At 43.2% G+C, this 26147-nt stretch overlaps 1 protein-coding gene across 5 annotated transcripts in view; it reads left to right on the top strand.

Annotated features, from left to right (window-relative positions):
* The window catches only part of enox2 (ecto-NOX disulfide-thiol exchanger 2), a 143565-nt gene that overhangs the window by 106688 nt on the left and 10730 nt on the right, over window positions 1-26147 (top strand). For 3 of the 5 annotated variants that reach the window (XM_079167065.1, XM_079167069.1, XM_079167067.1), the window contains 9 exons: window positions 2928-3083; window positions 3988-4053; window positions 8316-8522; window positions 11304-11537; window positions 12985-13197; window positions 16004-16110; window positions 20480-20594; window positions 23140-23327; window positions 25402-25542. In XM_079167065.1, coding sequence (XP_079023191.1) covers window positions 2928-3083; window positions 3988-4053; window positions 8316-8522; window positions 11304-11537; window positions 12985-13197; window positions 16004-16110; window positions 20480-20594; window positions 23140-23327; window positions 25402-25542 — 1427 coding nt within the window. The remainder of the gene's footprint in view (window positions 1-2927; window positions 3084-3987; window positions 4054-8315; window positions 8523-11303; window positions 11538-12984; window positions 13198-16003; window positions 16111-20479; window positions 20595-23139; window positions 23328-25401; window positions 25543-26147) is intronic. The other 2 variants (XM_079167066.1, XM_079167068.1) reach the window with 1 other exon arrangement.

Here is a 26147-nt window from a genome sequence, read left to right as displayed (position 1 = left end):
TGCGCTGCTTATTAACCTTGTTCACACCGACCTCCTCTTGATTGGCTGCAAATGTAATTACGGATTGATTTCAGAATCGTATTGATCTCCGTTAAATGCTGCTGTTGGACCAGGGTCTGCCTTTATCTGTAATGGTTCTATCTGTGGCGTTTCCACTGTGATGGTTTACTCTGCCGAGGGTAGAAGATTGATGGTAACAGCCGACGGGTGACCTCGGTCAGTTCAAACCCGGGGCATTGCTATTACATTGAATGCTCCTTATTAACTGAGCCACCAGTAATTTTAACCGTCTTCTTTCTGGAGTGCAGAAGCCAAAAGAAAATGGAATAGCAGCGACTAAATTGTATTGTGAACATTCTTTGGTGGACCGGTTAGCTCTAAACAGTGGACTCTTTCTACAGACAATAAACAATTAGGCTCACTTTGTTTGATGGAGCCTGAAAAAACTGGAAAAGAAATGAGATTTATTAAAAATGACTCTAACATCGATCCTCTGCTCGTGGCACAAATGTTAAAATTGCACCAGCTGTTACATTGTCAGCCTGTAGGGGGAAACATGCCTACACACACCTGCAGGTCTGAAGTCATTACTTTCATATAGGTGACGCTGGTTGGCATTTGTTGAAATAGTGTGACTGCGGTGCTCCCTCTTGTGCAGAATCTGCAGCCTGTTAGATTTTATTCTATGAGTTTGTGAGTGACTCACCGGTTATCTGCACCTAAACAAATGATGAAAGGGGATACATCATACCTCATTGACTTTAGTGGGGCTGCTGGCTGCTGTGAAAGCGCTACTAAAATACAAATCTTTCCGGAATTTTGTACCGTGAGACATCCATAAGTTAGAGAATGTCCTCTTAAAACGGCAGCTGTTGTCGGCAGAAATGATGGGAATAAACCACAGGATGCTCATTTCACACTGGCTGGCAAAACAGTCAAACCCAACTGTATAAATCCTTTCCAGATGTAAACTCTACTCTAATAAACTATTGAAATAACAACACAAATTTGAATTTATGTCTGGAACATTACGGCAAATTCCTTGGAAAACTATATAAATACATACATTGGATGAATTGCAGCAGTCTGCATGTTTATCTGTGTCCACTTACAGCGTACATTGTAATGAGTAGCACTGTAGGAGGGAGGAAATAATGGTAGGCACGTGATGAGACGTGTCCTCCGGCTACGTGGTTGAAAGTGGATATGAGAGAACTCTTGCTGTAGCTGGAAATCCTTAGGAAGAAGTAAATAATCTCTTTTATTACACACGGCTCTGCTACATGCTTGCTTCAGGTCTTTGGCTCTTAATGGACGAGGATAAATACATAGACACTCTCACCAACACACACACACGCACACAGTCCAGAGGGAACATGAGCAGCACTGCAGTGAAATTGCACCAGCCAAGCCCTGATGTAACCAGATCGTTTCCTCCGTGTGCGCTGAAATCTAGTTTGCATTGCTTCGATACACGACATATGAACTCATAAGCGTGTTTCCTAATTTTACCACTGGAACAGTGGAGCGTATCGTATCCGCGATGCATTCAGCCTCTTACTATGTAAAGTGTTTTGTGGCATTCAGGTTGGTTATGGCTCCAGCCTCCCATCTTCCATCCACCCTTTCCTTATCTTCTCCCTTTCTATCCGTCTTCCTTTCCTTTCACCTCAACGTGCAGAAGAAGCCATCAATCACCTGGTCCTTCTTATCACCTGTTTCCTCTCACTCAGACACCTGGTCAGGAGGCCGATAGTGAGGTCATTAATAGATGCATAATTTCCATTCATGTAGTTCGCCAGTCTTCCACTGTGTTTTTCTTTTTAATTTTGCTCTATCTGGCCTCTATTTCTCTGTCCTCGTTTTTTATCCTTCAGCCGGTTTTATCAGTCCAACGTCCACACCCTCTCTGGCTCCAGGGACCTATTCTGAGTCTTCTGTAATGTGCATATTCCTCAACTCTCCTTCACTGGGTGTAATTTAATTCATCCATTTTCTCTCCTGCAGTAGATTTAGAGGAAATCAGTTATAAGGAAATGTAGTATCTATTTCCTGTGGTGCTGTACACTATATCCTCCTTCACTGGATGTATTGCTATTGAAGATCAGAAAAGTCACAACTGTAACGGAAACCACGTGTTGTATTTCCCTCTGATTCTACTCGTCACTGTGTTGCCTGTTTATTTAAGCATGTCATTACTCGTATTTCATCAACTGTGTCTCACAGTCGGCCAGCATCAGCTTCTGGTTCCCATTAATTCCAGTACATGTCTAGCACATCCCAGTGTGTATGTGTAATCTCGAGTGACAGATTTGTCTCAGCAGAGCAGTGCTCCTGCATGCACGCACGCCGGTGCGTAAACATTTAAACACCCTGCGGCATAATTGTCGACTCCAAATCCTCTGCAGGTGATGTTGAGGCACACACTGGAGGGCAGCTTCATTTCCATTTCAGAAAGCTCCATACTGGGACGCGTGTGCACATGAAAGCACATGTTGTGGCTATGGATGCCAGTGTGTGTGTGTGTGTGTGTGTGTGGGTTTGCGCTTGTTTTCCCAGGTGTCTGTGTAAATCCATATTGTAAATGAAGCCTCTCTGTTACGTAGGTGTGTGTGGATCCAACTCTGTGCATTAGCCATAAGGTCATCACTCAAGCAGCAGGAGCGACAGCGACTCAGTAAAAACTTCTTAAAGTATGCATGTTGTTTGTGCGATGATTTATTCATGAGTGGCTGTGTCTTCTATTATGAGTAGGCTGCGCGTGTGTCACTGGTGTTGACAGAAGAATCACAAGTAAGTACCCAACTTAAAAGGCTGAAGTAATACCCGACCAAAGGTTATCTGTTGGAAACACGTCAGTGTTTGAATGTAGGAGTTCTCCTCTCTCCCCGTGTGTCATCTCATTCATTCTTCTCTCCTGCCTCCAGACTTTGATCCCAGCCTCGGGATGATGGCTGGGATAACCCCCCTGAATCCCATGATGCCCGGCCTCGGTATGGTGCCCCCACCTCTCTCCCAGGATCTGCCAGTTATCAAGGAGATCATCCACTGCAAGAGCTGCACCCTGTTCCCCCCCAACCCCAGTAAGTCGTGATGTCATGCCAATCATGCACCTTCTGCACCCACCGACAGTCTCCAGCATCAGAATCACACAATGAAACGCATGTCATTTTGTAACATTGTTAGGAGACTTGGAGCCTTGGAGACTTAGAAAAATATACTCAACTTGTTTCATGCGCCCACGGCCCTCCTGTGGTGGGAATTTTGGGGTTGTCTTTCAAGCTTTTCATTCTGGCAACAATTGCCTCCAGCAGTCACAGATAGACATGTTTTAATTCCTCTCTGTTTGCTTCTCTGTCTGCTCATATGTCACTGCAGCCACAATGTATTACTCAGTCAGGTTGAGGTCCCTCTAACTGTGTCAGTCTTCTCTGTACAGCATTTGAAAAACAGGATTCTGTAGCATAAATCATTCCCTTTTACATTATCAGGGCTGCAGCTAAGGATTATTTTCATTATCGATTAACCTGCCAATACTTTCTTATGAAATGCTTGAAGAACAGCTCTAAAAAGTGTGCAGATCTTCTCAAAAGATGTGCTTAGTAAGTGACCAGTGAGTGTGGTTAGATGTCAGCATGTATATTAGTTCTGTGAAGACTTGAGATGATGCTTTTGTTTCATATGTCAGACCCCAAGAATTCTATAAATCTATAAATTTACTGTTCCAATATGGGAAACCTCAATCAACAATGCGTGTTGTTGCTCTTTATTTCTTCTCCCCTCTTCCTGCCAAACGATTAACCTCTTCATCATGAAGTGCATTTACATCGGCACAGCAAACTTTCAAGTCACTTTGTGTAATCCGTCTCGATGTGTGCCGCACAAGCTGTTGTTTACATTAATCTCCCCTCCACACTCCAAGTATTCAGAGTTAGAAAACAAGTAGTGGGGGGTGCTTTTGATTGATCCCACCTTTTGCTTTTTCAGATTTCCTGCTAGAAAAGTTTCTGCCCGGGGACTTTATTCAAACAAGTCTTACAAGTCATCTTCAAGGTGAACTAAAACAAAAGCTCCTCGACGCAGTAGCATTTGGGAGTTTACCATCTTTTCACAAAACAAAACACACACATTTGCATTCTCCTTTTTCTTTGTTTTGTTCACCACACATATAATACAGTTTTTTCAGATGTGCTTGCATGTATGTCGTGTGCAATATGGCTCGTTATAAACTGTCACATGGTGGAGGAGGATAAGCTGATTAGAAGTTTAACTTCACAGAGGAGCGTATTTATAGCTTGTCGTCAATGTGAGGAGATGTACAAGGCAAAAAAAGATCATAAGATCTTCTGTGTGGAGTTGTAATATTATTGAATAATAAGTATTGCTGTGAACCGGAGATGTGTTCGGGATGCAGATGGTTCCTCAGTATGTGAGGAAAGGAGGGAAGTGAGCGTTGATGCATGCTGCTTTCAGGCTTTTTTAGCAAATATCGCAGGCAAAGCGCTGGTGTCCAGGCAACACCGTTGCATATGGTGTCCATCACAAGTAGTCATAACCCTCTAGCTGCACACGCTCAACCTGACACCGCATGCAGCAGCATCCCCTCTCACTGACCTGTAGCTGAGCAGCTACAGCCCTGCGGCCATCCCTCAGCTCTCCTGCTCTCTCACCCTCGTCCACTCCCTCCTCAGTGTGCATCTCTTTACCGTGAGTCTGCCTCCTCGTCCTTGTTGCATCCTTCTCCCTTCTCCTCAGTCAAACCCTTTTCCCTCGTTCACCTTCTCCACTGACGCTTCCTCCCTCTCGCCTGTCCAGTGCTAAAAGTGCTATAGTGGCTTTTTTTTTTATCTACATAGTTTGAAAAGACGGACAAGACTTGTGGACTCACTTGACAATCTAATTGGACATCAAACTCTATTGTCTGTCTCTTGCGCTTTCAAATTTCTGAATGCAGTCTGAGGAGAAATAATTATCTTTTAAGGAAAAGATTGAGCTTTGAGGATAGTGGCAGTGCGTTGCATATGCACACATATATTTAGCTTAAATGAAGAAAGATGCCAACTACAGTAGTTTACCATTTAAAAGAAACACCTGAAAAAGTCTCCGTGTGGTACGATGTGCTGGCCGTGATGTTCGTGTCTGTGTGTGATACATCTTTGCTGCCCGCTCTTTGTTCATGTGTGACGTGAATGGACTAAACATGTTTACTGGAGTGTTTGTAAATGCAGTTCATCTTCTGAATAACAGTCCTTGGAGGGTTGCGGCCTCCTCCCCGTGGCGGCCCCCCTCGGACTATAAAAGGGTGTTTAGCCGGTCGAGGTGATGGATGGTGATGACCTGTGTTAGTGGAGCTTCACCAGTGGGTGGCCACACAGACGGCAGGCCTGAGGGACGGGGCTGGACTGAGAGTCAGACGGTGTGTTTGCTCTACAGCAGCCTCCGTATTTATCCAAAGTAACATGACGGAATAAAAGCACATCAACCAGCTTATTAGTCAGCCAGTGATTCATAATGGACCACACGTCTTGTAGTTTGTGTTTATTGCATTATGTTAGTATTTCAACTATTTTGATCCTCAATATATGCAAAAAAGTTGATACAAATATTAGAATTGTTATATAATATAATGCGGTTTTCAAACTTTCTGCATCCTCTTCATAACCTGTCAGTATGGGATCTCTCCCTTCTGTTGAATTACTCAAAGGGGACACGCGTAGCGAGTTAGAATTTGGACCAAACAACTACTTTTTAAAAGTGTCTGACAGCAGCACCAACGTGTTGCGATTCCCACAGCGTCTCCCTCTGTCCTCTCCCGGTCTTTCTCTGCAGTTTGATGCAAATATAAAGCAGGTGAACCTGATCAAATCATTTGGACTGTTCACAAATGCTCCTAATATATTGCATGACATCATGTATTTCTTGTAATTCAATCAAGAAATCATGAAGAGTGAATTTGAATCTTCTGCATTTGCATAAATGCGTCTTCATCAAACACTCGTGGGCCAGTTCATTTGGAACTCTTTCCTGTCGATCTCAACTCAACACTAGTCTAATTCTGGAAGTCAAGGACTGGAATTGCAGTCAGTATTTTGCTTTCCCTGTCACATTTTAAAGGAAAGAAGAGGCAGAGGGAGTGCTACGCAGCTGAAGAAAGGGAGGGGGAGGGAGGGAGGGAGGGAGAGTAAGTGAAAAGAGAGGGACAGTGCTGGCTGAAAGTTTTGTTTCAGCTCTTCAGAGTACTGCATGAGAGTAAAAGGAGCTCTTAAATCTTTTTAACCAGAAGAGAGTCCTGCTTTCACTGCTCGGCATCCCATAAATATTCTTCTTTTTTTGTAAATTATGTATCTTACCTGGCTGGGTGATTTATTATCGTACTATTAGGATGCATCATAAATGTTTGGCAGCAATACAACTCCGGCTCAATACAGTTGTCTTCTCAAATTGCTGAGCTCTCGACTTCGTCATGTGGACCCCGCTGAGAAACCTCCTTTCAGTTCGCGATGTGATCTCAGTGTTTGTTTCTCTAGCCAAGTCTTGTACAGTTGAGGGTTAAGTTTTTAAGAATTCGGGTCCTGACTGGATATGCTTTTCCTCTCTGGGCTTTATTGAGAGAGGGCAGAGGGTGGGAAGAGTTTTTATATCCGTTTCTACAAGAATATTTTTAAAAAAAGGGACCCAGAAGGCCAGATCGGAAAATCTGAATGTAGGCCATGAGAGCTGTCGGACCGGATGAACTTCTTTACCCACAGTTTGTTTTACAGAACAGACTTTTCTGTTGAATATCAGTGATTCTGCGGCGAGTTAGACTGTTCTTCTCTCTGACAGTGAGAGAAAGCCGATGAAGCGTCTGTATTACGGCACCAGACCAACGCTCGGTCTTCAAATCCTTTTGATCGCGCGCATAAAGAGACCGCGAGATATCTGGATTAATCCACTTGCTGCTTACCGACGAGGCCCCTCGTGAAACACTTCAGGTGTCCGACCAAGTTCAACTCGGGTTCTCTTCAGAGTGTCGATATCTACTGGGGCGGGAGCTTCAGTAACGCTGATTGCGAGGCCTTTCTAGCAGACATCCAGCATCCTCAGCGTTCCACTGATTAGCCGGTTCACTCCTCCTTAGACCCCCTCTAATCACATTCATCATGGATGAGAAAGCTGATCTATCGGAGATTAGATCAGTCAACACTCATCTGTGTTGAATAAGTGATTTCTGCAATGCCGGGGACCTTTCACATGAGAGCATTTGCAATCACTTTGTGGCCAAAAGGATTTCATTTCCATGCATGGAATGGTTTTGATATTAACATTTATCTAACAAAAAAAAAAAACATCTGAGCATATCGCTCAAAGTTGTCTTTATTCCTGCATTAGGCTTTGTCGGTTTTTTTAGGTCATAAGTGCTGTGTTTAAAATATGACTTAATTTAATTCAGCAGCACCGTGCTCCAAAATGTGGCCTGTTTTTTTTCCGAGTCGTTAATCGTATTATACACAGATTTCTTCTTCTTCTGTAAATGTTGTGTGACCTGGCTCCTGTTCTTCTCAGTCTGAATATGGAGTTAGACCCCAAGACCCTCGTGGGATTCATTTTGAATTCATGCCCTCTGGATATTGTGTGTTTGCTTTTGTTTTCCTTCGTCGTTGTGTGGGGATTGGATCAGTAGAGTCTCCTCTTTGCGGTTATTGAAGTCCCACTTTCCCCTCTTCAGAATCTCCCCCTAAATATTTTGATAGATCTTTCAGTTCCATCATATTTCCGTCTATATTTTTAACTTCCATGCATGTTTAATATATTTATGCACCTGGTAGGCAGTGTGTACGATATGAACACCCAGGCTTTTATTTGTTGGAATCGTTGCTATTCAAGTAAGAATAAATATATTTTTGTTTTGGAGCTACTCTTCTCTCTGTTCAGAGAGCACAACATTGTTGTTATTTAGATTTTCTTTTGTCGACTGTACATACGAGCATACATATTTATTTTTGAGTAAAAACAAAAGACAGGAAATCAGACCTCCTCAGCTCTCCCAAAATGGTTTCCAGCAGCGATCAGAACAGCATGTTCTCGCAATTGGACGTTGTTTTTATATTCTCAAAGAGCATAATTCATGCGCAAAATCGAGTGCCAGCGTTCTGCGACAACTGAATTATTCCTTGAGTTGTTTGTATTTCAGCTGTATTATCTCCACATAAATGCAAGTGCACACACATTCATCATTCAGATTATTGTTTTCCAGCCATGTCTTAATATTTCAACCTAGTGATGGCTGATAAATAACTGTTGTTACTCTCCTTTGCTCCACCACTTTTGAACAGACCTTCCGCCTCCGGCCATGAGAGAGCGCCCTCCAGGGTGTAAGACGGTGTTTGTCGGCGGTCTGCCCGAGAACGCCACAGAGCAGCTCATCGTGGAGATCTTCGGGCAGTGTGGCGATATCACCGCCATACGCAAAAGCAAGAAAAACTTCTGCCATATCAGATTTGCCGAAGAGTTCACTGTGGACAAGGCTCTCTTTCTGTCGGGTAAGCTGTCGTAACTCTGAAACCTTATTCTGTAAGAGCTCATTGGCACAAGCAAGACTACAAAGGAGGTCCATGGAAGTAAAACTCCCATAGACCATGTTCAGCGAGTTACAGCTGGAGCCCTCTTGTCGGCTGTCAGAAGAACAATTGCGTCAAAAGAAAGTTGAAGACACAAGCCTTTTAAGGTGCATTTTTGTAAGAACACTAAAGCTTACACTGTTATTATCTGCTGCCCTAATGAATTCACTTAAGGTTCAATTGTAGATGAATTGAAACGACAAACTATTTACAATTTATTACAGCTTTGATTCATGCCATCCTCCCGATAGCAGCGGTGGCCGAGGCTCATGTGTGTTGTATTATTTAGAACTGTCCGCCATCCCAAACCAACACAAACGGGTAAAATAATTACAGCTGGTGGCCAGGGTCATTAAATTATTCAGGATAGTCTGGAATAAAACACACATAACCAGCAGTTTCACCCTCTTTGCAACTGTATTGGGTTTGGAAAGAACTGTATTGGGTTTGGAAAGAACAGTTGGGAAACAGTGGTTGGGATTAATAATGGTCGACTACAGCCGACTAGAAACTCAAACAACAGGAGATATAAATGAGCATTAACTCAAAAAAAGCACATCTAATAACCGTGTGACACCAGCTTATGGTTTCTTATCTTATCTTCATTTTCACAGCTGCTTCTATGGCCCAGACGTCCTAAATCTCTCTGTGCTGGCCGTATATTCCTACTTTGAAAAACCCATTTAACCTAGAAGCCAGTTCAGTAGTATTCCTAGCATTATTAAGTCACAATGTCTGTGTGTGTGTTTGTGTGGGAATCATTTTGAATGACAGGGTCCTGGTGATTTAGCCTGCCTCTATTCTTTTCGGTAAGACGAGGGAGCTGAGGTCCATATATTACCCAGATGACAGAGCTGTGTAGTTTTTCCCATAAATAATACCCCCCCACACACACACACACACACACACACACACAGACACACAGACATGCATACACACACCACTGTGCAAACACAATACCCAGCAATGACACAAACTCCAGCGGCTCCGGCACACTGAGATCTCCTCCATATGAAATATTGAAGTCGCGGTAGATTGGGAGCCTGAAGCAGAAGAGAGTGGGCTGAAGTAGAAAACCCCGAACTCACACTCATTTCTTTTCCTGTTTGCACTGGCATCTACCACGACCCCCCCCCCCCCCACCCCCCACCCCTCTCCTGTGATGAGTGTGTTTGGCCTCACAGTGAATCACACTGGGCATCATTACCGCGTCCTTCTAGAGCACACACGTGTACCCAAACACTCAAACTCAACACACTCTCTGATCATTTTAACCAATTAAATCACAAAATGGGCATGATTTCCCTTCTGATCCGCAACCAGCCATTAGTGAGAATTGAGTAAGGAGGAGAGAGTGTGGGGATAAGAGGGAAGAAGGGGGTAATGAAGGGATATTGTGGTCTTTCAGTGTTTTGAGAGAAGTAATTGGACTGCCTAAGTCTCTCTTGTGTATTATTGACCAAAGGATGCAGTCCTTCTGTACTACATATTCAGTATATCTTGTCAAAGGAAGAGATTCAACTAGCAAAATAGATATGACGAGGATGAAGAGGGAGGTGTTAGGCAAGTAGACCCCGACAGAGAGCTCGCTGGTTTCTCTGTTATCTGTTAAGTAGTCTAAATACAGTTGGTGGAAAGTGATGGGAAGTGACTCTCAACTGGACCAGGAAGAAAACCTGCAACAAAAAGACTGAAGCTCATGTCTGTACCTGTTCGCTCTCCTGCTCCTTTATTCCTATGTTGCTATTCAGTTAACTCAAAATCCTCGCCTCCAGGCATGTTTTTCATTTGCATTAAAAATATTTTTAGTGCCCATATTTTAACACTTTTTTTTCAATGTGCAGTCTAGAGATCTAAGATGTACATATTACCATATGGACATATATTATAATATAAGATATTTTATAGAATATGAAAAAAGACTGACTGCCAGGTGCGAATGGGAAGTGTGAAGTTGACAGTTGTCAAAAATTAGAGGCATTCAGGCGTCGCGGTGGTCTTAAGATGGAAACCACGTCACCGTGACTTCCTCAGTCTGAATGCGACGAGGGGTCTTTGTCACATGTCAGCATCTTTTCTCTCTCCCTTTTCCTTGTTTCTCCCCACTGTCAAATATCTAACGCCACTGAGTGGCTACAGCCATGCTACAGGCAGCGGTGCTTTAAACTGAATGCTAACGTCAGCATGCTAACACGTTCACAAGGATACATGAAAAGGAAACGTGGATGTTGAGCTAGTATACTGTTTTAGTTTAGGGTCTTAGTTTTCTAGCATTTCCTAGTTAGCACTAAACACAAAGTGCAGCATGCATGAAGTATCGGATAAATTAAATGGTGGCCCTGCATGAAAGTCAGAGGATCATCAAAAGGATTACCATTCAGCCTGAGGGGGAGGTGACTGTGTGCACCACATTTCATGGAAATCCATGCAATAGTTGTTAAGGTATGTAACTCAAAGCTCAACCTTATGCTTGCGCTTGAAAAGTCAGGGGATCACCGAAGTCGTTAGGATTCATCCTCTGGGGACATTGAATGTCCGCACAAAGCGCCATGCCACCCATAGAGCCTTGCCGCTAGTCAAAAATAAAATCAAAACAGATTTCTTTATTTTAATTGGTGAGTTCCCCGCTGTCCCATCTGGTTCTCTCATCATTTTCACTTTTTACTCTTTTTTTTTTTCTCCCCACTCTTTTGCCTCCCATAGGTTACCGTATCCGTTTGGGCTCCAGCACAGACAAAAAAGACTCCGGCCGTCTCCACGTGGACTTCGCCCAGGCCAGAGACGACCTCTATGAGTGGGAGTGTCGCCAGCGCATGTTTGCCAGAGAGGAGAGGCACCGCCGCAAGATAGAGGAGGATCGCCTCCGGCCGCCCTCCCCTCCTCCCATCGTCCACTACTCGGACCACGAGTCCAGCCAGCTGGGAGACAAGATCAAAGGTTGGCAAAATATAAAACATGTGCAGTAAAATATGCGCATTGATATGATGGCACAAACATAACAAACACAGCTCTGTAACGAAGTAAAACCTCAACACACAGTACTTTCTTTAATCAACCCAAGGGCATTTACATATACAGCACTAATTGTCACATCGTTAAAGACCAAACGAAAGTAAATAAGGATCCAATCATGGCACCATCATTATTTATGCAAAACACCAACTGCTAGGTAGGGAATACGGTAAAAGAGTAGTTCTGTATGTGTGTATGTGCTCGTCCGTTTGTGCACTTGCAAGCCAAGGCATTACAGGAAGGGTCCTGAACTGCAGCTAGTGAACTGACAGAGCCGTTCTCTCATGTTCTAACAAATTCAGGGAATTTGTTTTCAAAAGATGCTTCACAAAGGCTGTTAAGCACGGTATATCAGTTAACTGTTCCCTCAGCACACGCTCCTCTCCTCTCCTGCTCATCTTCTCCATTTTCTCCTCTCTGCTCTTGTTTCTCCCCTCTTCTCAGCTTTCCCTTCCAGTTTCTGGTTGAATAAACTTGTTTCACTAATAATAAAAGGCACTTCCAGGTCTCAGTTCCAGTTGCCGGATAGCAGAATGTCTGTGACTTTGCCTCTCTATCATCTGCGTGAGTCCTTTCCAGCTCTCCCTCCACTGGACCTGGTGTAAAGAACTCTTACACATTGTCGTTTCAGCCAAGGATTTGTTTCTGAACTCTTTGGGCTGCTGTTGTTAAAGCACACATCCCGGCTATTTGCTACAGATTTAGGTTTTCTCTTTCCTGAATCTTCCACCCATAAGAGAAGAAGTGGTTTAGCCCTTTTTAGTGCCAGTTATGTTCCTGTACTTCAATCTGTCCTTTTGATGACATCAAACTCACAGCAGGACTTTTTCTTTTACCAAGACCACCACTTTTTACTCACCTCAGGTGTCATTGAGGTCTGTGAAGTTCTTTGTTAGCGAGCGTATGCCAGTCTGTCATATGTACAGTTCTCTTTTTCCTTTCATCCAACAGCACAGATGTCTTTTTGCTCCCCTGGCCTTGTTCTCTGCGGTCTGCTGTGGTTTTATTTTATTTATTTTCAGTGTCACCTCGCTCACATTAACCCTGACTTTACATTGTCTACTTTTTTACTCAACAAAATAAAAACTTCTTGCTTTTTTCTTTTCTGTATTTAAATAATCTTAATTTGCCTTTATGCTCTTATATATATATATGTATATGTGTTTTCTACCAGAAATGAGGGAGGCCCTGTCTCACATGGATTATGAGTATACCGACTTTTACAAGACTATGTAATCTTTTTTTTTGTTCAGCCTGCCAGCTGTTGCTTTCACCACATTTAGGGTCATGGGACTGGACAGGAATGAATTATTATTGCTCCCCAGCATAGAGCCTGACTCTTCCTTTCTCTGTGTCCTCACCTCTTGGCCAGACGACGGAACGTTTCCGGAAGCGGTGCATGTGCTCCTGACCTGGCTGGAACGAGGCGAAGTCAACCGCAGGAACGCCAACAACTTCTACTCCATGATCCAGTCCTCCAACGGCCACATCCGCCGGCTGACCGGCGAGAAGAGTCAGCATGAGAAGGAGGTGGAGGAGGCCAAAGACAAGTTCAAGACCGCTCTGGCCGGCATAGTTGGCCAATGTGAGTCCTCTGTTTTCAATCACACACTCACACACACACACACACTTGGCTGTATAATACAGTTTATACTGCATGTACTGTAAGTGTACAACAGTGTTTCATTTTTGCACAAAGGCCAAAGCAAGAGAGAGTAACTCAGTTTACTACTAAAGTACATATCGTACTCCTTGTTGTGCAGTATAAGTACAAGAGGAGGATAAGAAAGAGTCCATGCTTGGCCAAGTTTCTGGTTCAGTGTAAGTTTCCCTATCATAGGAACAGACACACAACATAAACACAATGTAAGACTTGTTGTGCCTGAAGGTCTTATCGCTGCGAATAAGTAAGTATGATGTTATTATACACATTGTGGATATGAAGGTTATTGAGTTTTAAAGGTAAGTTTTGTTACTTTCCTAAACGTGCTGTTAAATCACTCTAAACTCGGCATTCAGTGTCCTGCTCGTTTATTTCTTCCGAGATGCAAATATCTTGTTTAAAAACCACACTGGTACCTGTGACTGCAGAGGAATATTATTCATGTTTCCTTCAGATGAAAGTAGTAAGTAGTCCAACACATCTCTTGCATGAATACAGTGGAGGCCAAAGCATCACGGTGACGGCATATCTCAGCTCATTTCAGTTGATGAAAGGCCAAAGGCAAAGCGTAGCGCTCCTACCCACCTTTGACAGCTTTGGCTGTGCAGCGGCTGGTTTACACCACCGCCTGCGGCATTTAGTCTCCGCATATCTCACCACATGCATGTTAAATAGCATGTAAACTACCTTCAACACAAAGTTCCGCAGAGTTGTCAGCTTTTGTATATTAGAAAAATATTACATGTAGAAGACATAGAAGGTGTGTGTGTCTGTGTGTGTGTGTGTGTGTGTGCGGGTGTGTTTGTATAAACCACCTCCATCATTTCAGCCCATACAGACACTTCCTAACTTAATTCATGACCGTGCCTTCTTCCTGCTGCATTGCTGATCATTATAATGATATCACAGAGACTGGGCGCTTTTACAAGTTTCATTCTTACAGGTCAGTTTATAACCCTTACAGGTCAGCTCCCCCACGTCACAAAAAAGACATATAGTCATTTAATCCCTATGGTCTCTAGGCATGCAGATAGTTTTCTTTTCATGTGCCCCGGTTTTGAGATATTGGCTTCTCCATCTTCTGCTGCTTCACAAATACAATGGAGCGGTCCAGAGAATTTGATTTGTGGCGCTCGAAAGCATCGGGGAAAAAAATCCCCGTGGCTCTAAAGCATCTTTCCTCTCCGGAAACAAAGTCCCCCTTTTTCTAAAGATAATCCCCAGACCTCACTGTAAAGAGTTGATATTTGAACTGCTTTGTTGCAAATAAGCTCACAAGTTTGAAAGTCTGTCTGTACCCTTTCCTCTCTTCTCTGCCTTCACCATCGATTTGCTCCATCAAATTACAGAGTACAGGGAAGATGCTATTGATCCCTGTACTGTTCTCTCTCTCTTTCTCTCTCTCTCTCTCTTTCTCACCACTCTGCAAGCACACGCACACTGCTGGCGGTCGTATTGACCCGCCTCTTACCCCCGTGTACGTTAGGACCTCTGGGATACACAGACCTCCCATACACTCCTCCACGACCACCCACATGACAAGGGATAGCTGAAAGGGCAATGGCAAAATCAATACATTGCCGCTAAGATCCTATCTGACCCAGACTACACAGACGCAGAGCAGCCGTCGTTGTACACATCACATTTAGGAACAGTGGAAATCTCAGACTTCCTAATGGTCCTAATGCGACTCTCTGACCCAAAGCAGCTCGCTCAGCTCAGTCGCTCTGCCGTTACATCTGCACTGAAGGGTTAACTAGCGAGGCTTGAAGCTTACCGACGTTTTTTGTTTTTTTTAAAAGAGAGAAATCCGCATGAAGAAAGCAAATCAGGAAACACTATTCCACTTTAATAAGTGTCCTTGTTCAAGATTCTTAATAGCCCTCTGCTGTAGTGAAGCTGCACAGTGGTCAGCAGTGGCACGCGTGAGGTAGGTTATTTTTGGCATCTGCTAGTTGCTTAGCAAAAAGTCCCTCGTTGATGAAATGTTTAACGAGACAAAGCGTCTGCACCCAATCACAGCAAGTCTTTTGTCAACCTGCTGTTGTTCAGCACGTACAACGTTTCTACGTTCACTCTCTTAGTTTAGTGCGTTAGCGCGCTAATATTTGCTACACAGTACAGATGAGGCTAATGGGAATGTCATTGGTTTTGCAGATGTTTGGTCATACAACAGTATGAGTCGTATTTGACAGATGAAATGGTGTTTTTAAAAGAACAGTCAGGGGATGATAGTTATTATCTAAGTTTTTATTACTACTCATCTTAAGAAGGACATGAATAGCTCTACTACATTTTCAGGCAAACCATCCTTTAGTTATTAAGACATTTTATTTAAAACTACACTTCATGGTGGCACTAGAGATAAAGCCAGTGTAGAGCCGAGCCACCGGCTAATACATATTATCTCAGTATTAGCAGAGCTACGGTGTTCAAGGGCTTTATTACTCTACGCTAAATATGTTGGGAAAATGTATGATTTATGTAAGTTTTGCGCGTGGGATCTATCAGACCAACCATCCATGAGATGATGCACTGGCATCAGCTGGTAAGTAGATCACACGCTTTCACACACACACATATATAAACACACACACACACACACGGTTCTTTACATCCCTAGTTGACAACACTTTCTCACTCCTCTGCTCCTTCCCACCTGCCCTCTGTCTTTCTTTCTCTCTCTGTCTCTGGATGGTCTCTGGTCCTTCCCTGCGTCCCGCCACAGTTGAGCAGATTGTGTCTGTATTCCAAGCTGCTTCCAAACAAAAGGCATGGGACCATTTCTCCAAAGCTCAGCGCAAGAACCTGGACATGTGGCGCAAACAAGCAGAGGTTAGTACACTTTGATTTCTATCTGTGGTTCAACTGATTTATTGATATTTAGACTTCATCCCAATCTGTTCAACGGCTGTCTCCCTCTTTACTCTTATGGCGTTCCTATTTTTTTTAAATAGATAGATAGATACTTACATTAGGGCTACATAATTATACTCAAATTCATACAAGAGAAGGGAAAAAAACAGGTCAAATCAGAAGTCAAAAGAGCAGACTCCTTGTTACAGTAAGTACTTTGAATGAAGCTAGGATACTGAAGAGGTACCTGCTCACTCCAGCCAGTGTGAGGTACAGACACCCAGGTGTGCCCCTCCCTCCACCACTGCCCTCCCCGTTGGATACAAGCAGCTGGGTGAGTTTTCCATCTCTAAGGGTGTCCAGCACACAGGTAAATCCGTACAAGCCTTCTCCCCCTGCGCCGACAAATCGGAAGGTTTTTTGAGTGGACGAACGAGGAGGAATATCTTGAGACATAAAAGCGTATTCATTTCAATTCACACTGCTGCTAGGTTTGAAAACAAATACGCTTTTTTTTTTTTCTTCTCTCCGCCAAATAGAGCATTACAGTAATTAGCATGATGACGCATTGTGTGTAATGGAGGGTCTGGATTGTGGTACAGTCCTGGGTCTAATGGACTCATGTGTGATTGGTAAGTTTCTTTGAATCTCAATATAAGAAACCAACAGATTTAAGGTGAAGCAGAAGCAGCAATCGACTTGTACACAAAAGCGTCTCTTTTAAAAGGTAGGTGTTGCAAAGCAAAATGGTTGGTTTAATGTTCAGACCTTGAGGGTCTCTCAGGGATCTACTCTCCTCTGTACATACACAGTAGCAGGAAGTATTCAAATCTGTTATGTGGAGACCGGAGTGATTTTATCAGGCCTGCAGGCCCCTGTCCATTCTTTTTCTTAATTCCTTTAAAGAGTTGCTGTATACACACTACCTACACCAGGGAGTACAACATGACCATAGATTCAAGCGAAAGAGACCACCATGGGTGGGCGCTCCACTGCAGAATATGTCCTCCATTTAGGAAAAAACTCCTTTAAAAGACATCTTGGTTCAAACGTTCTTTGTAGTGTTTCTCTTCCAGCTACTTTACACGTAATTATAGCCGTGAGAATAGACTTTATTGTCATTCAGAGTGACACCACACTGTGTTTTACAAGTATTTGTGTCTCAGAGTGAGGAGCAAACAGACAGATGAAGTCATTTGGACACAAAAGTCTTGGTTTAGCAGTGGCCCAAATTGAGTCTATGTCTCTCTGGAGCCGTCTGTTAGTGTTTAAGTGAGTTCATGCACAGCAGGGAAACAGCCCAGAATCAGAAGACTACAAAGTCTGTTTGTGATATGTGATGTCACGACTAACTGGTAAAAAACGAAACCTTTCCCAAAGGAAAGAAAATATAGATTAACCTACTAAAGTATTTTTGCCACCTAGCCAGCATAATCAATATTTTTATATTATGTATGTACGCCAAAGAGGCGGTTCATAGTGACAAACTCACAGACAATTATCACCTGACTCTGCAATTAACCTCAGCTCCACAGAGCATTTTAGTTTTACGGCCCACAAGTTTTCCCTTTAGGTTCACTCTCTTCGCTCTCACTTGCTCAGCATTGTTTCTAGCAGCAGCATGCAGCTGTTTTTAGCTATAAAAAAACCACAAGCTCTAAAAGCCGATTGTACACTCCATGCTTTGTAGACCGACTGATGGAGTTAGCAACTAGCTGGTGAACTTAATGGAGCATTTAGCAGCCAAAGGAGACCGCTATTTCCCTCAGAAGTCGAAGGTAAAAATGGCTAAAAGGGGTTGAATATTGGACTTAGATAGAGACATTTTTTACGGTATTGATAAGTTATCTACAGCTTGTTTCCTTTGCGTGGGCATAAATGTGGTGTCAAGCTTCATCAAACACGAACCACTAGGAAGTCATAGAACCCATAGAAAACACAGCCCTGATACTCCACAGGCTCATCCAGTTGTCATCAGTAAACCGTGGACTTACACATCCAACAGACACAGAAGCCGCTTGAGCCAATATTCACTCACCTTTATTTTGGTTTGGTCACCGCCAACTACTGAGCAAAAATATGGGACTCTCGGCTTGCTGGATGCTGGTTGTTTACTTCAGCTCTCTGTCGTTTATCGCTGGGCTGATAGAGCACGCTCAGCTTGTCTGAGCTGGAAACCGCTGCCTTTGGTTTTATATGTGGGAGTAATAAGAGCTGTGAGGCCCAACCGTACATTCTGTGTGAATGCTGCACAGAGCTGCAGAGGTGGGTGCAAATTCTCAGTGACCGTCAGCACAACTGGTCATTCTTTCACATTACACGGAGGGATTTGACTCAAAATCAGACATATGGCTAAATGCAGGTTTATTTTCACACTGATCATATAAAGGCTGCAGCTGCATAGCACTGGTAGCCACTGGCCAGTGTAAAGAGCATAGGTAAGTAAGTGCAGTTGCTCAGGGGTAGTTCATCATCAAATAGGCAGCCAGTTTCACTCTCAGTCATGTTGTATATTCAGTATGATTCTCTGGCCTGGAGGTGAAATATGGAGGAACAAGCAGCAGCGCTGAGTCGCTGCAGCTCGCAGGCAGAATCAGACAACAGCTGCCTCGCTCGATCAGTGTTTTCATGTTGTGTGTGCGTGCTCCTGTGCATGCAGTGGATGTGTGTGTGTGCACAGCGTGCTCCATACACACCAGCGGGTTGTGTGTCTGCATGTGTTTGTGCGTGCAGAGTACCTGTTTGACCTCTGCCATGGGCTCGGGACGATAACGTCAGCTGACAGATGTTTGTAAGTTTGTTTACTCTTGGGCATCTTCTTGGCTTCTTAGCATTATCTTTCAGCCTGTTGTTGGGAATCTTTCATTGATGGAGCACTTGTGTCTCTGTCCACTGGTGTTGTTTGTATAAATGCACAAGTGTGTTTCAATACCAACTTGTAAAGTGAGAACACTTAACACTTTCTCAACTTTATTATGCATTTAGTATTTATGTTACTAACTAGATGACCAGATATGTGAAATATATCATGTAGCTTGGTGAGTGAAGTCATATTTTAACAAGGTTATCAAACCCAAACAATGGTTGGCTAATTTCCTAACTGGCTGAACTCATTATAGAAGGTGACGTGTCATATACACTAGTACCCAGTAAAGCGTTATTCAATGTCTTTTTCAGCCAGGACCGCGATAATTCCGTATTATTGCTTCAAAAAGTCGTATAGTGACGAGATATTCTTTTAGAGATATAGCGTCTAGATAATGTAAAGTTACATTTTAGGCTTTAGCCGATCAGAGCATGAGAACATTTTAAAGTATTTTTAAATTTTGTTCTAATGAAACGCAGAAATTTGTTTCTACAAGCCGCCCATGTGAACGCGTTTGTCTGACCCTGACCTCAATGTCCGTGGTCTCTTTGTGTTTGCGTGGACGTTTTTCTGAGACCTTCAAGCCCCTGAATGGAAAATGGTCAGTCTGTGTCACTTGACAGCACAGTAAGCTGTGCGCTTGACTCCCGTGCTTCATTATCATAAGACCTTTTGTTTTTAATAGAAACACTGTTTATTACTGTAGCTAAACATCTGCTCACAACAGGGAATGAAACCGGAGCGATCGCTTCGTCCGTATGTTCATGGTTTGGGCTTATCATGGACCGTCTCCTGTGTGTAAAGCATCACCAGGATTTTATTTGTTCCGCTTTTCTCTGGACACGGACCTGAAGGGTTTGGTCTTATTTACAGCCAATCCAGTCCATTGGTTTGACCTTAATCTTTAAACCATTTAGAAACCTGCTTCTGATTACTGGTCTCTAGATGGATATGGTCATTATTTATTCTGCCTGTGAGGGTAAAATGAAGCTGATAAGAGTGGTGTTTTACAGTTACTGCTGTGGGTTTCCAGATGTGGGTGTAGAACACCAACAGCACACATTGTAAACCAAATATGCTCAAAGACACATTTCATGCCTTGTCATCTTAAATCTGTGTTTCCTGACGTGATGGTGCTTTTGACATTTTTGACAGGAGCTGTTGTCACACACGTATCGTGTATTTTAGCTGAATATGAACGATTTCTCCCAAGAAACGAGAACGGCAAAGTACAAAACTGTGGGGTCTGGCTATATTTGTGCTACCATCTGCCCAATCCCTGTGCCAGAGGAGGAATGTAGCTCCAGCTCTGATTCAGCTGCACTCCTTTGTCCTGTACTGATCTCACAGCTACTGCTTAGCTTTGAAATGAAAGAGGGGCCTCACTGATGATCCTTCTACTACTAGCACCTGCTAAAAACGTGCATCAGCCGTGAGTGTTTGCCGTTCTGACCCTCCCATCTTGTCGGTTGTGTCTTGCAGGAGATTAGAAACATGCACAGCGAACAGCTGATGGGCATCAGGCGAGAGGAGGAGATGGAGATGTCGGACGATGACATGGAGGATTCCCCTGACATCAAGGACTATGAGGACTCAGGTATGCATACGCATGCACGTATTCACAGTTCAACACGTCTGTCAACATGCGCTGATCAAGACCTTCAGGGGATGAACGCCGAGAGCGTTAAATAAACGGGGGAGATGGCTGTGTTTGACTGAAATGACAGTAATCATCCCCCGAGCATCTGATAACGCCACATGAATAGAAAAACACATTCAAAGTACATCAAAATGCAAAAAGCACGCTTTACTGAGTCGGTGTTGAACATGACTACTAAATGACATCCACCCCAGTCCACCTTGTGATGCACACACCTCCGTGCGTGTATGTGAATCTGTCCACACCTGCCAGCTGCTGTCTAATAGCAGATCGGGGTACCACTGAAGTGCCGTAATCCTCTGCTTCTCCCTCATAGGAGTCTCTTTGTGTCCACTCCCTAATCTCTCCACCGCCGTTACAATAACCCATAAGTCTAGAGCAGTCGCCTGGGCAACATGCTGCATCCGTCACCGCCACATGTACGCTCGTCTCTCGCCTTGTGTTTCGTGCCTCCCCGCGTGCCGTTACGCTCTCTTCACATACTCTTTCTTCTCGCCTTATAATCATTCCAAGCTAATATGACAGCTTCTCTAATCAGCATGCAAATGTATGTAAATACAGTCGTCAGCTCAGCCCCTTCTCTTTTGCAACCTTGCTATATTTAATTTCTATATCAGCAATTAGCATTGCTGGCAAAGACCTGTCATTCCACTCGATGCAACAGGATTGGCAGAGGTGACAGGTGTTAATGTGACACTTTGTCTTATTTGTGTTAACAGGCTGACTGTTACACCCCCTTTACTCACTAACCTTTTAGCAGAGGGGCATGTTTACACGTCAACCAGGCCTGCTGAAAACACCTGTGTTTTGACTGCAGCCTCTTAAAAAGTAAATCAATGCTCTGCGTCTGACTCATGTACAGAATAGAAAGCAAATGAACCGCTTGTGTGTGTGTCTGTGTGTGTGTGCGCGCGTGCACACGCACGCTCGTGGATATCTGCAGGTCGATAGCGCCGCCCGTTATGTAACCGAAGGGGAATTGCTCCGAATCTGGCCAAGCGGTTGACATCCCCTCACACCAAGTTGATGAGGCTCTCAGATCAATACTCCTCTCACCTCATACCCTCATTTTGCTGGGAGAAAAAAGTACACACAAACACGGCGTGGACGCGTACACACACTCGCCCAGCAAGAGTTCATTAACACTGCCAATGGTCCTCCATGATAGACTGCAGGCGGCACTCATGAACACCCACACAAAACCTAACCAGACACGCAGTCGTGCACACACACACACACACACACACACACAGAGGATGGGGCTTATCTCCCCACTCCAGTCAGTGTATTTCACTTTTCCAAAGAGCTTCGCCCCTCAAGGCCCACAGGAGGAGAGCAGAGCTGATAATACTGGACATCTCTGGAGCTGAGCAGGTTTCAAATAATAATAACTCCCACCGTCTCGTCTCTTTGCTCAATAGGTCAGGTCAAATGTCCAGTCGAGAGCTATTGGACAAAACACTCTGGGATTATCACCGCTTTCATGAGTCTATGTTGATACACTGTAAGGTGTTTGATTATCACGGATTGAATATCAAAAATAACAATTTACAGATAGCTTGCCAGCATGGTACCTTGACATTTTGGTCCCTTTTTTTTGTTGGGTAGATGTTTGAAGAACAATTTCGGTTTCACAAGAAAGATTTCCGGATTTGTGTCCTCAGTTTGTTTTGTCTGGGCTGTTCTCACTGGTTTTGAAGTGAGTGGGTCTCGGGTCAGAAAAGTGTTTTTTTCCGCCGAAAATCCGTGTTCAAGATTTCACAACTTTTAAATTTATATCTGATGACAGTTGTGGAGTTGTTTGCTAATGGTGTGAAGTGGAGAGAGCAGCTGGTTCTAGTTCTTTTCCCCATTCTCTATTCCCACTTCAAATTCTTCTTAAAACCATAGCCTCGAAACAAACATCGGACTCTCACTAATACTCCAATACCCGTGAGTTTGGCCACTGCTGCTATGTAGAAGAAGCCGGTCAGAGCAGTAGTGAATTTGTGAAACAAAAACAATATTTCTCAATCACCTCAAAGTAGAGCTACATAGTCCTGATGAAGCTGATTAGATGAGTTTAACTCATAATGAACGGATATTTTAATGCTGTTCTAGAGAGAGATTTAGACGTTTTCTTCAATGCGCTCTGATCTTTTTCTGTCCTGCAGAGAAGGGCAGAGACATATTTAGCAGCAGACACATATCAAGAGGACATTTGTCATTTTGTGTTTCAAGATGCCGGAAATTTGCATAAAGTGAAACTGAGCTCTCCTCTTTCTCCATTATGCTTTGAATTTTAAGATGCTCACCACCCCGTAATCCTTCTTTCTTTGCCCGCTCTCAAATGAACAGTGAGCGATCTGCTCGCAAATGTCACCGGGTAACTGATATACAAGCTTCAATATTTTGATAAAAAGCCGCACTGTGAAACTGAGAGCCAGTCAACCGTGGCAGTGTTTTACACGATAAACACCATATTCCATTCTGTTCCCTGTAGCTGTTTCCCAAGCAGAAGCCTTAAAGGAGGAGAACGACTCGCTGCGCTGCCAGCTGGACGCCTACAGGAACGAGGTGGAGCTGCTCAAACAGGAGCAAGGCAAGAACCAACCAATCGGCAGTGAGGAGGACAACACGCACTCTCAGCAGCTCAGCTTCCTGCAGCAGGCTCTGCAAGGCATGCAGAAGGTATCTACACATGCGCGCGTTTCTTTTCCAATCGTCCGTCCAACAATAGGTTTAATCTTCTATTCCTAACTGTTAAGCACCTGGATGTTTTCAAGAACAAGGTCTCTCAGGTTAACCCATTAACCCGTTTTCGATGCAAGACGACGGTGATTTATTCACGGCCCTGCACTTTAAAAGTGAGTGCAGTGCGGGAACAAGTAGAGAAGTACAGCTGTCTGCAGCAGCTGTTTGTCTTTTCTGAAGAGCTGCTAAAATAATTATCTTTCCAGGTTTACTCTGGTTAACGGAAAGCTTATTCGCCGTTGGAATTGGTTTTACATGGGATTGGAGGGTTTTCAGCTGTGATTCGAATAGCGCACAAAACCCAAGGCTATTAAAACAATTTCAAACCATTTATTCAAAGAAATATCATGAAATGGAGTGGATTTCTCTTTGAGAATGTGCCTCGAATACCATTCAGTACAGTATGTACTGTATGCTTACTTCTAAATGTGGTTCTTCAGTCTTCCATTCCCAAATGAAACCCCTCTCAGTGGTTGGTATTACGGTTCATTGGTTTATATAATCATAAGATACATCTTGCTCTGTGTGAGACTCTGTCAGGGATAGAAGAATAGAAGGCAGAGACAGGCATTCAATGTCAATTCATTAATTCATAAAAATATCAGGAAGCAAGTAAGGGTAGATCAAATCATTATCACTCAAAAAGAAATTGCATAATGAAAGAAGACAGTTCAAGATGCATATACACATTTCAATAAATTAGAAATAAAACATAAATATATCGTAACGCATGAAAGGAGAGAAGCCACTCAGCATTACGATATATCACTTGGACACATTTATTGTGTTTTGTTATTTTATAAAATGTAGTGACTGCACAGTTTGCTCTTCATCAACATCTTAAGCTGTGGTTCAAAGTTCCTTCTTGAACTGGGAAACAATCTTCTGGAGCTTTCACTCATTTCACATGATCTTGATGGAGCAGATGGAGGAGGAAAGAAAATCCATCACCGACTATATTTCCTTGAAAAGGGAAAGAATGAATATTTGAACATCTGCAGTTTCACGTCTGCTCTGCAAACATCTGCTGAGGAAGATCGTGTGATTTTGGTGACCTTGTTTTATTCCCTACTGAATCTTTATGATGCAACCTTTCCACTTTCTAAAGAACGACCTTTAATCCAACCGTTAAGTACCGAAGAACTACTAAATTGACTCATTCTGGCATTTGTCAAGTGTCCACACTTAGCTAGCTGTCGCAGGTAATGGAAAGTATGATCGATTCATGTTAAGAAGAGAATCCGTTAATGCCCTGCTGTTCATGTCTGCTTACAGAGAGTAATTACCTTTGCAGCTTACGTCTCGTGGTGTGTTTATGAAAAGATTAGGGGAACGGATTAAATGAACTGGACACTGAAATCGGATACCTCTCCTTTCCGGGGTCCACACATGTTGCTTCACGCAGACACATAAATTGCAATGAAATATTATCAGCGTGCGCTGGCAACCTGTTCCCTCGCTTGTGGCTTATAGTGCGAGTCTCACAAAGGCACTCAATGTCCCCCCCCCCCCCCGTGCCTCAAAGACCCTTGTTTTGTTGACATGAACACGGCAGGAGGGGAATCTTTCCATCTGCGTTCAGCAGATAAATTGGCTATCAAAGCTTTGTCTAAACACCAGTTCCTGCGTCACCCCAAAGCAAGGATAAAACCCCAATGAGCGCTACTTCTCTCACCATGTTTTTCATCTGTGTGTAATGAGGGATTCTTTCGTGTATTACAAGCAAACGATTTGGCAAATTATTCCTCTTGGACCCATTGGAACCGAATAGAATAAGACAATTTACAACTGTTTTCTCTTTAGTAAATGTTTATTGAAGATATAAATTCACGTCGGTGTCTAATTGCTTTTTTGTTTTGAGCTGAAGTTGTAATTACCGGTGTAGGGATTACATGCCAAATATTAATAAAACAAATGGCAGATTGTTCCTCTTTTAGTAGGTTAGTATTCTCACGGTTAGTTAGCTCACCGTAGCGTTAGTGGCTTACTGTTCTTCCCTTTGTTTTTGCAGCAACTCTTAAAAATGAGGGAAGAATTAAAACAGCGGGATGCAGATCTGGAGAAGAGTTCGGAGGACAAACAGCAGCTGAACAACCAAGTCCTGAACCTGAAGGAAGGACTCCAGAACCTGCAAAACACACACGCGATGCAGGTCAGTCTGACAGAAAACACACATTACACAGCTGGGCTTCCTGAGAATGAAGCGAGGGGAAGAATCTACCATGTTTCCTTTTTTTAATATATATATATATATATGAAAGTTCATTTCTGGGTTACTCTCTTTGCTTGAAAGTGTCTTGAATGATCTAATTTGCACTTTAATAAGAAATAAATTAGTTTCCACGCGTTAAAGATATTGGAGGAATAAATCCTCGATAAACAAAAGGACATGATGTGATCGTGGTAATGTGGAGTTTTGGGTCGAGGAAACGACTCAATAACTTGAACTAGTTAAAAACTTATTTCAAAGCTCATCAGATATCCCAAAGTAGCTATTTTGGGTGAGATCTGTATGATATTAACACTGAGAGAAAAGACCTACCGCAGTGAGACAGACGCTTTCTAACTTCAATGTTCTGGATTCCCATTTTCCTCCCAGGGAGCCTATTTCATTCTTCTTTAACACAGAGTCTAATCGACTGTTTCGTTTCTAATTTCCCTCCAAAAATGTTTATGATGCAGCTTTCACGTTTTAAGTCGAGTAAAATGATTTCCCTTTACTTTGCTCTGGTTATTGTGCATAATTCCTCTCATAGA

The sequence above is a fragment of the Pholis gunnellus genome (genome assembly GCF_910591455.1).
Source record: "Pholis gunnellus genome assembly, chromosome: 10".
Classification (NCBI taxonomy): domain Eukaryota; kingdom Metazoa; phylum Chordata; class Actinopteri; order Perciformes; family Pholidae; genus Pholis; species Pholis gunnellus.
Note: the sequence above shows the minus strand (reverse complement) of the source record. Positions and strands in the feature narration are given on the sequence as shown.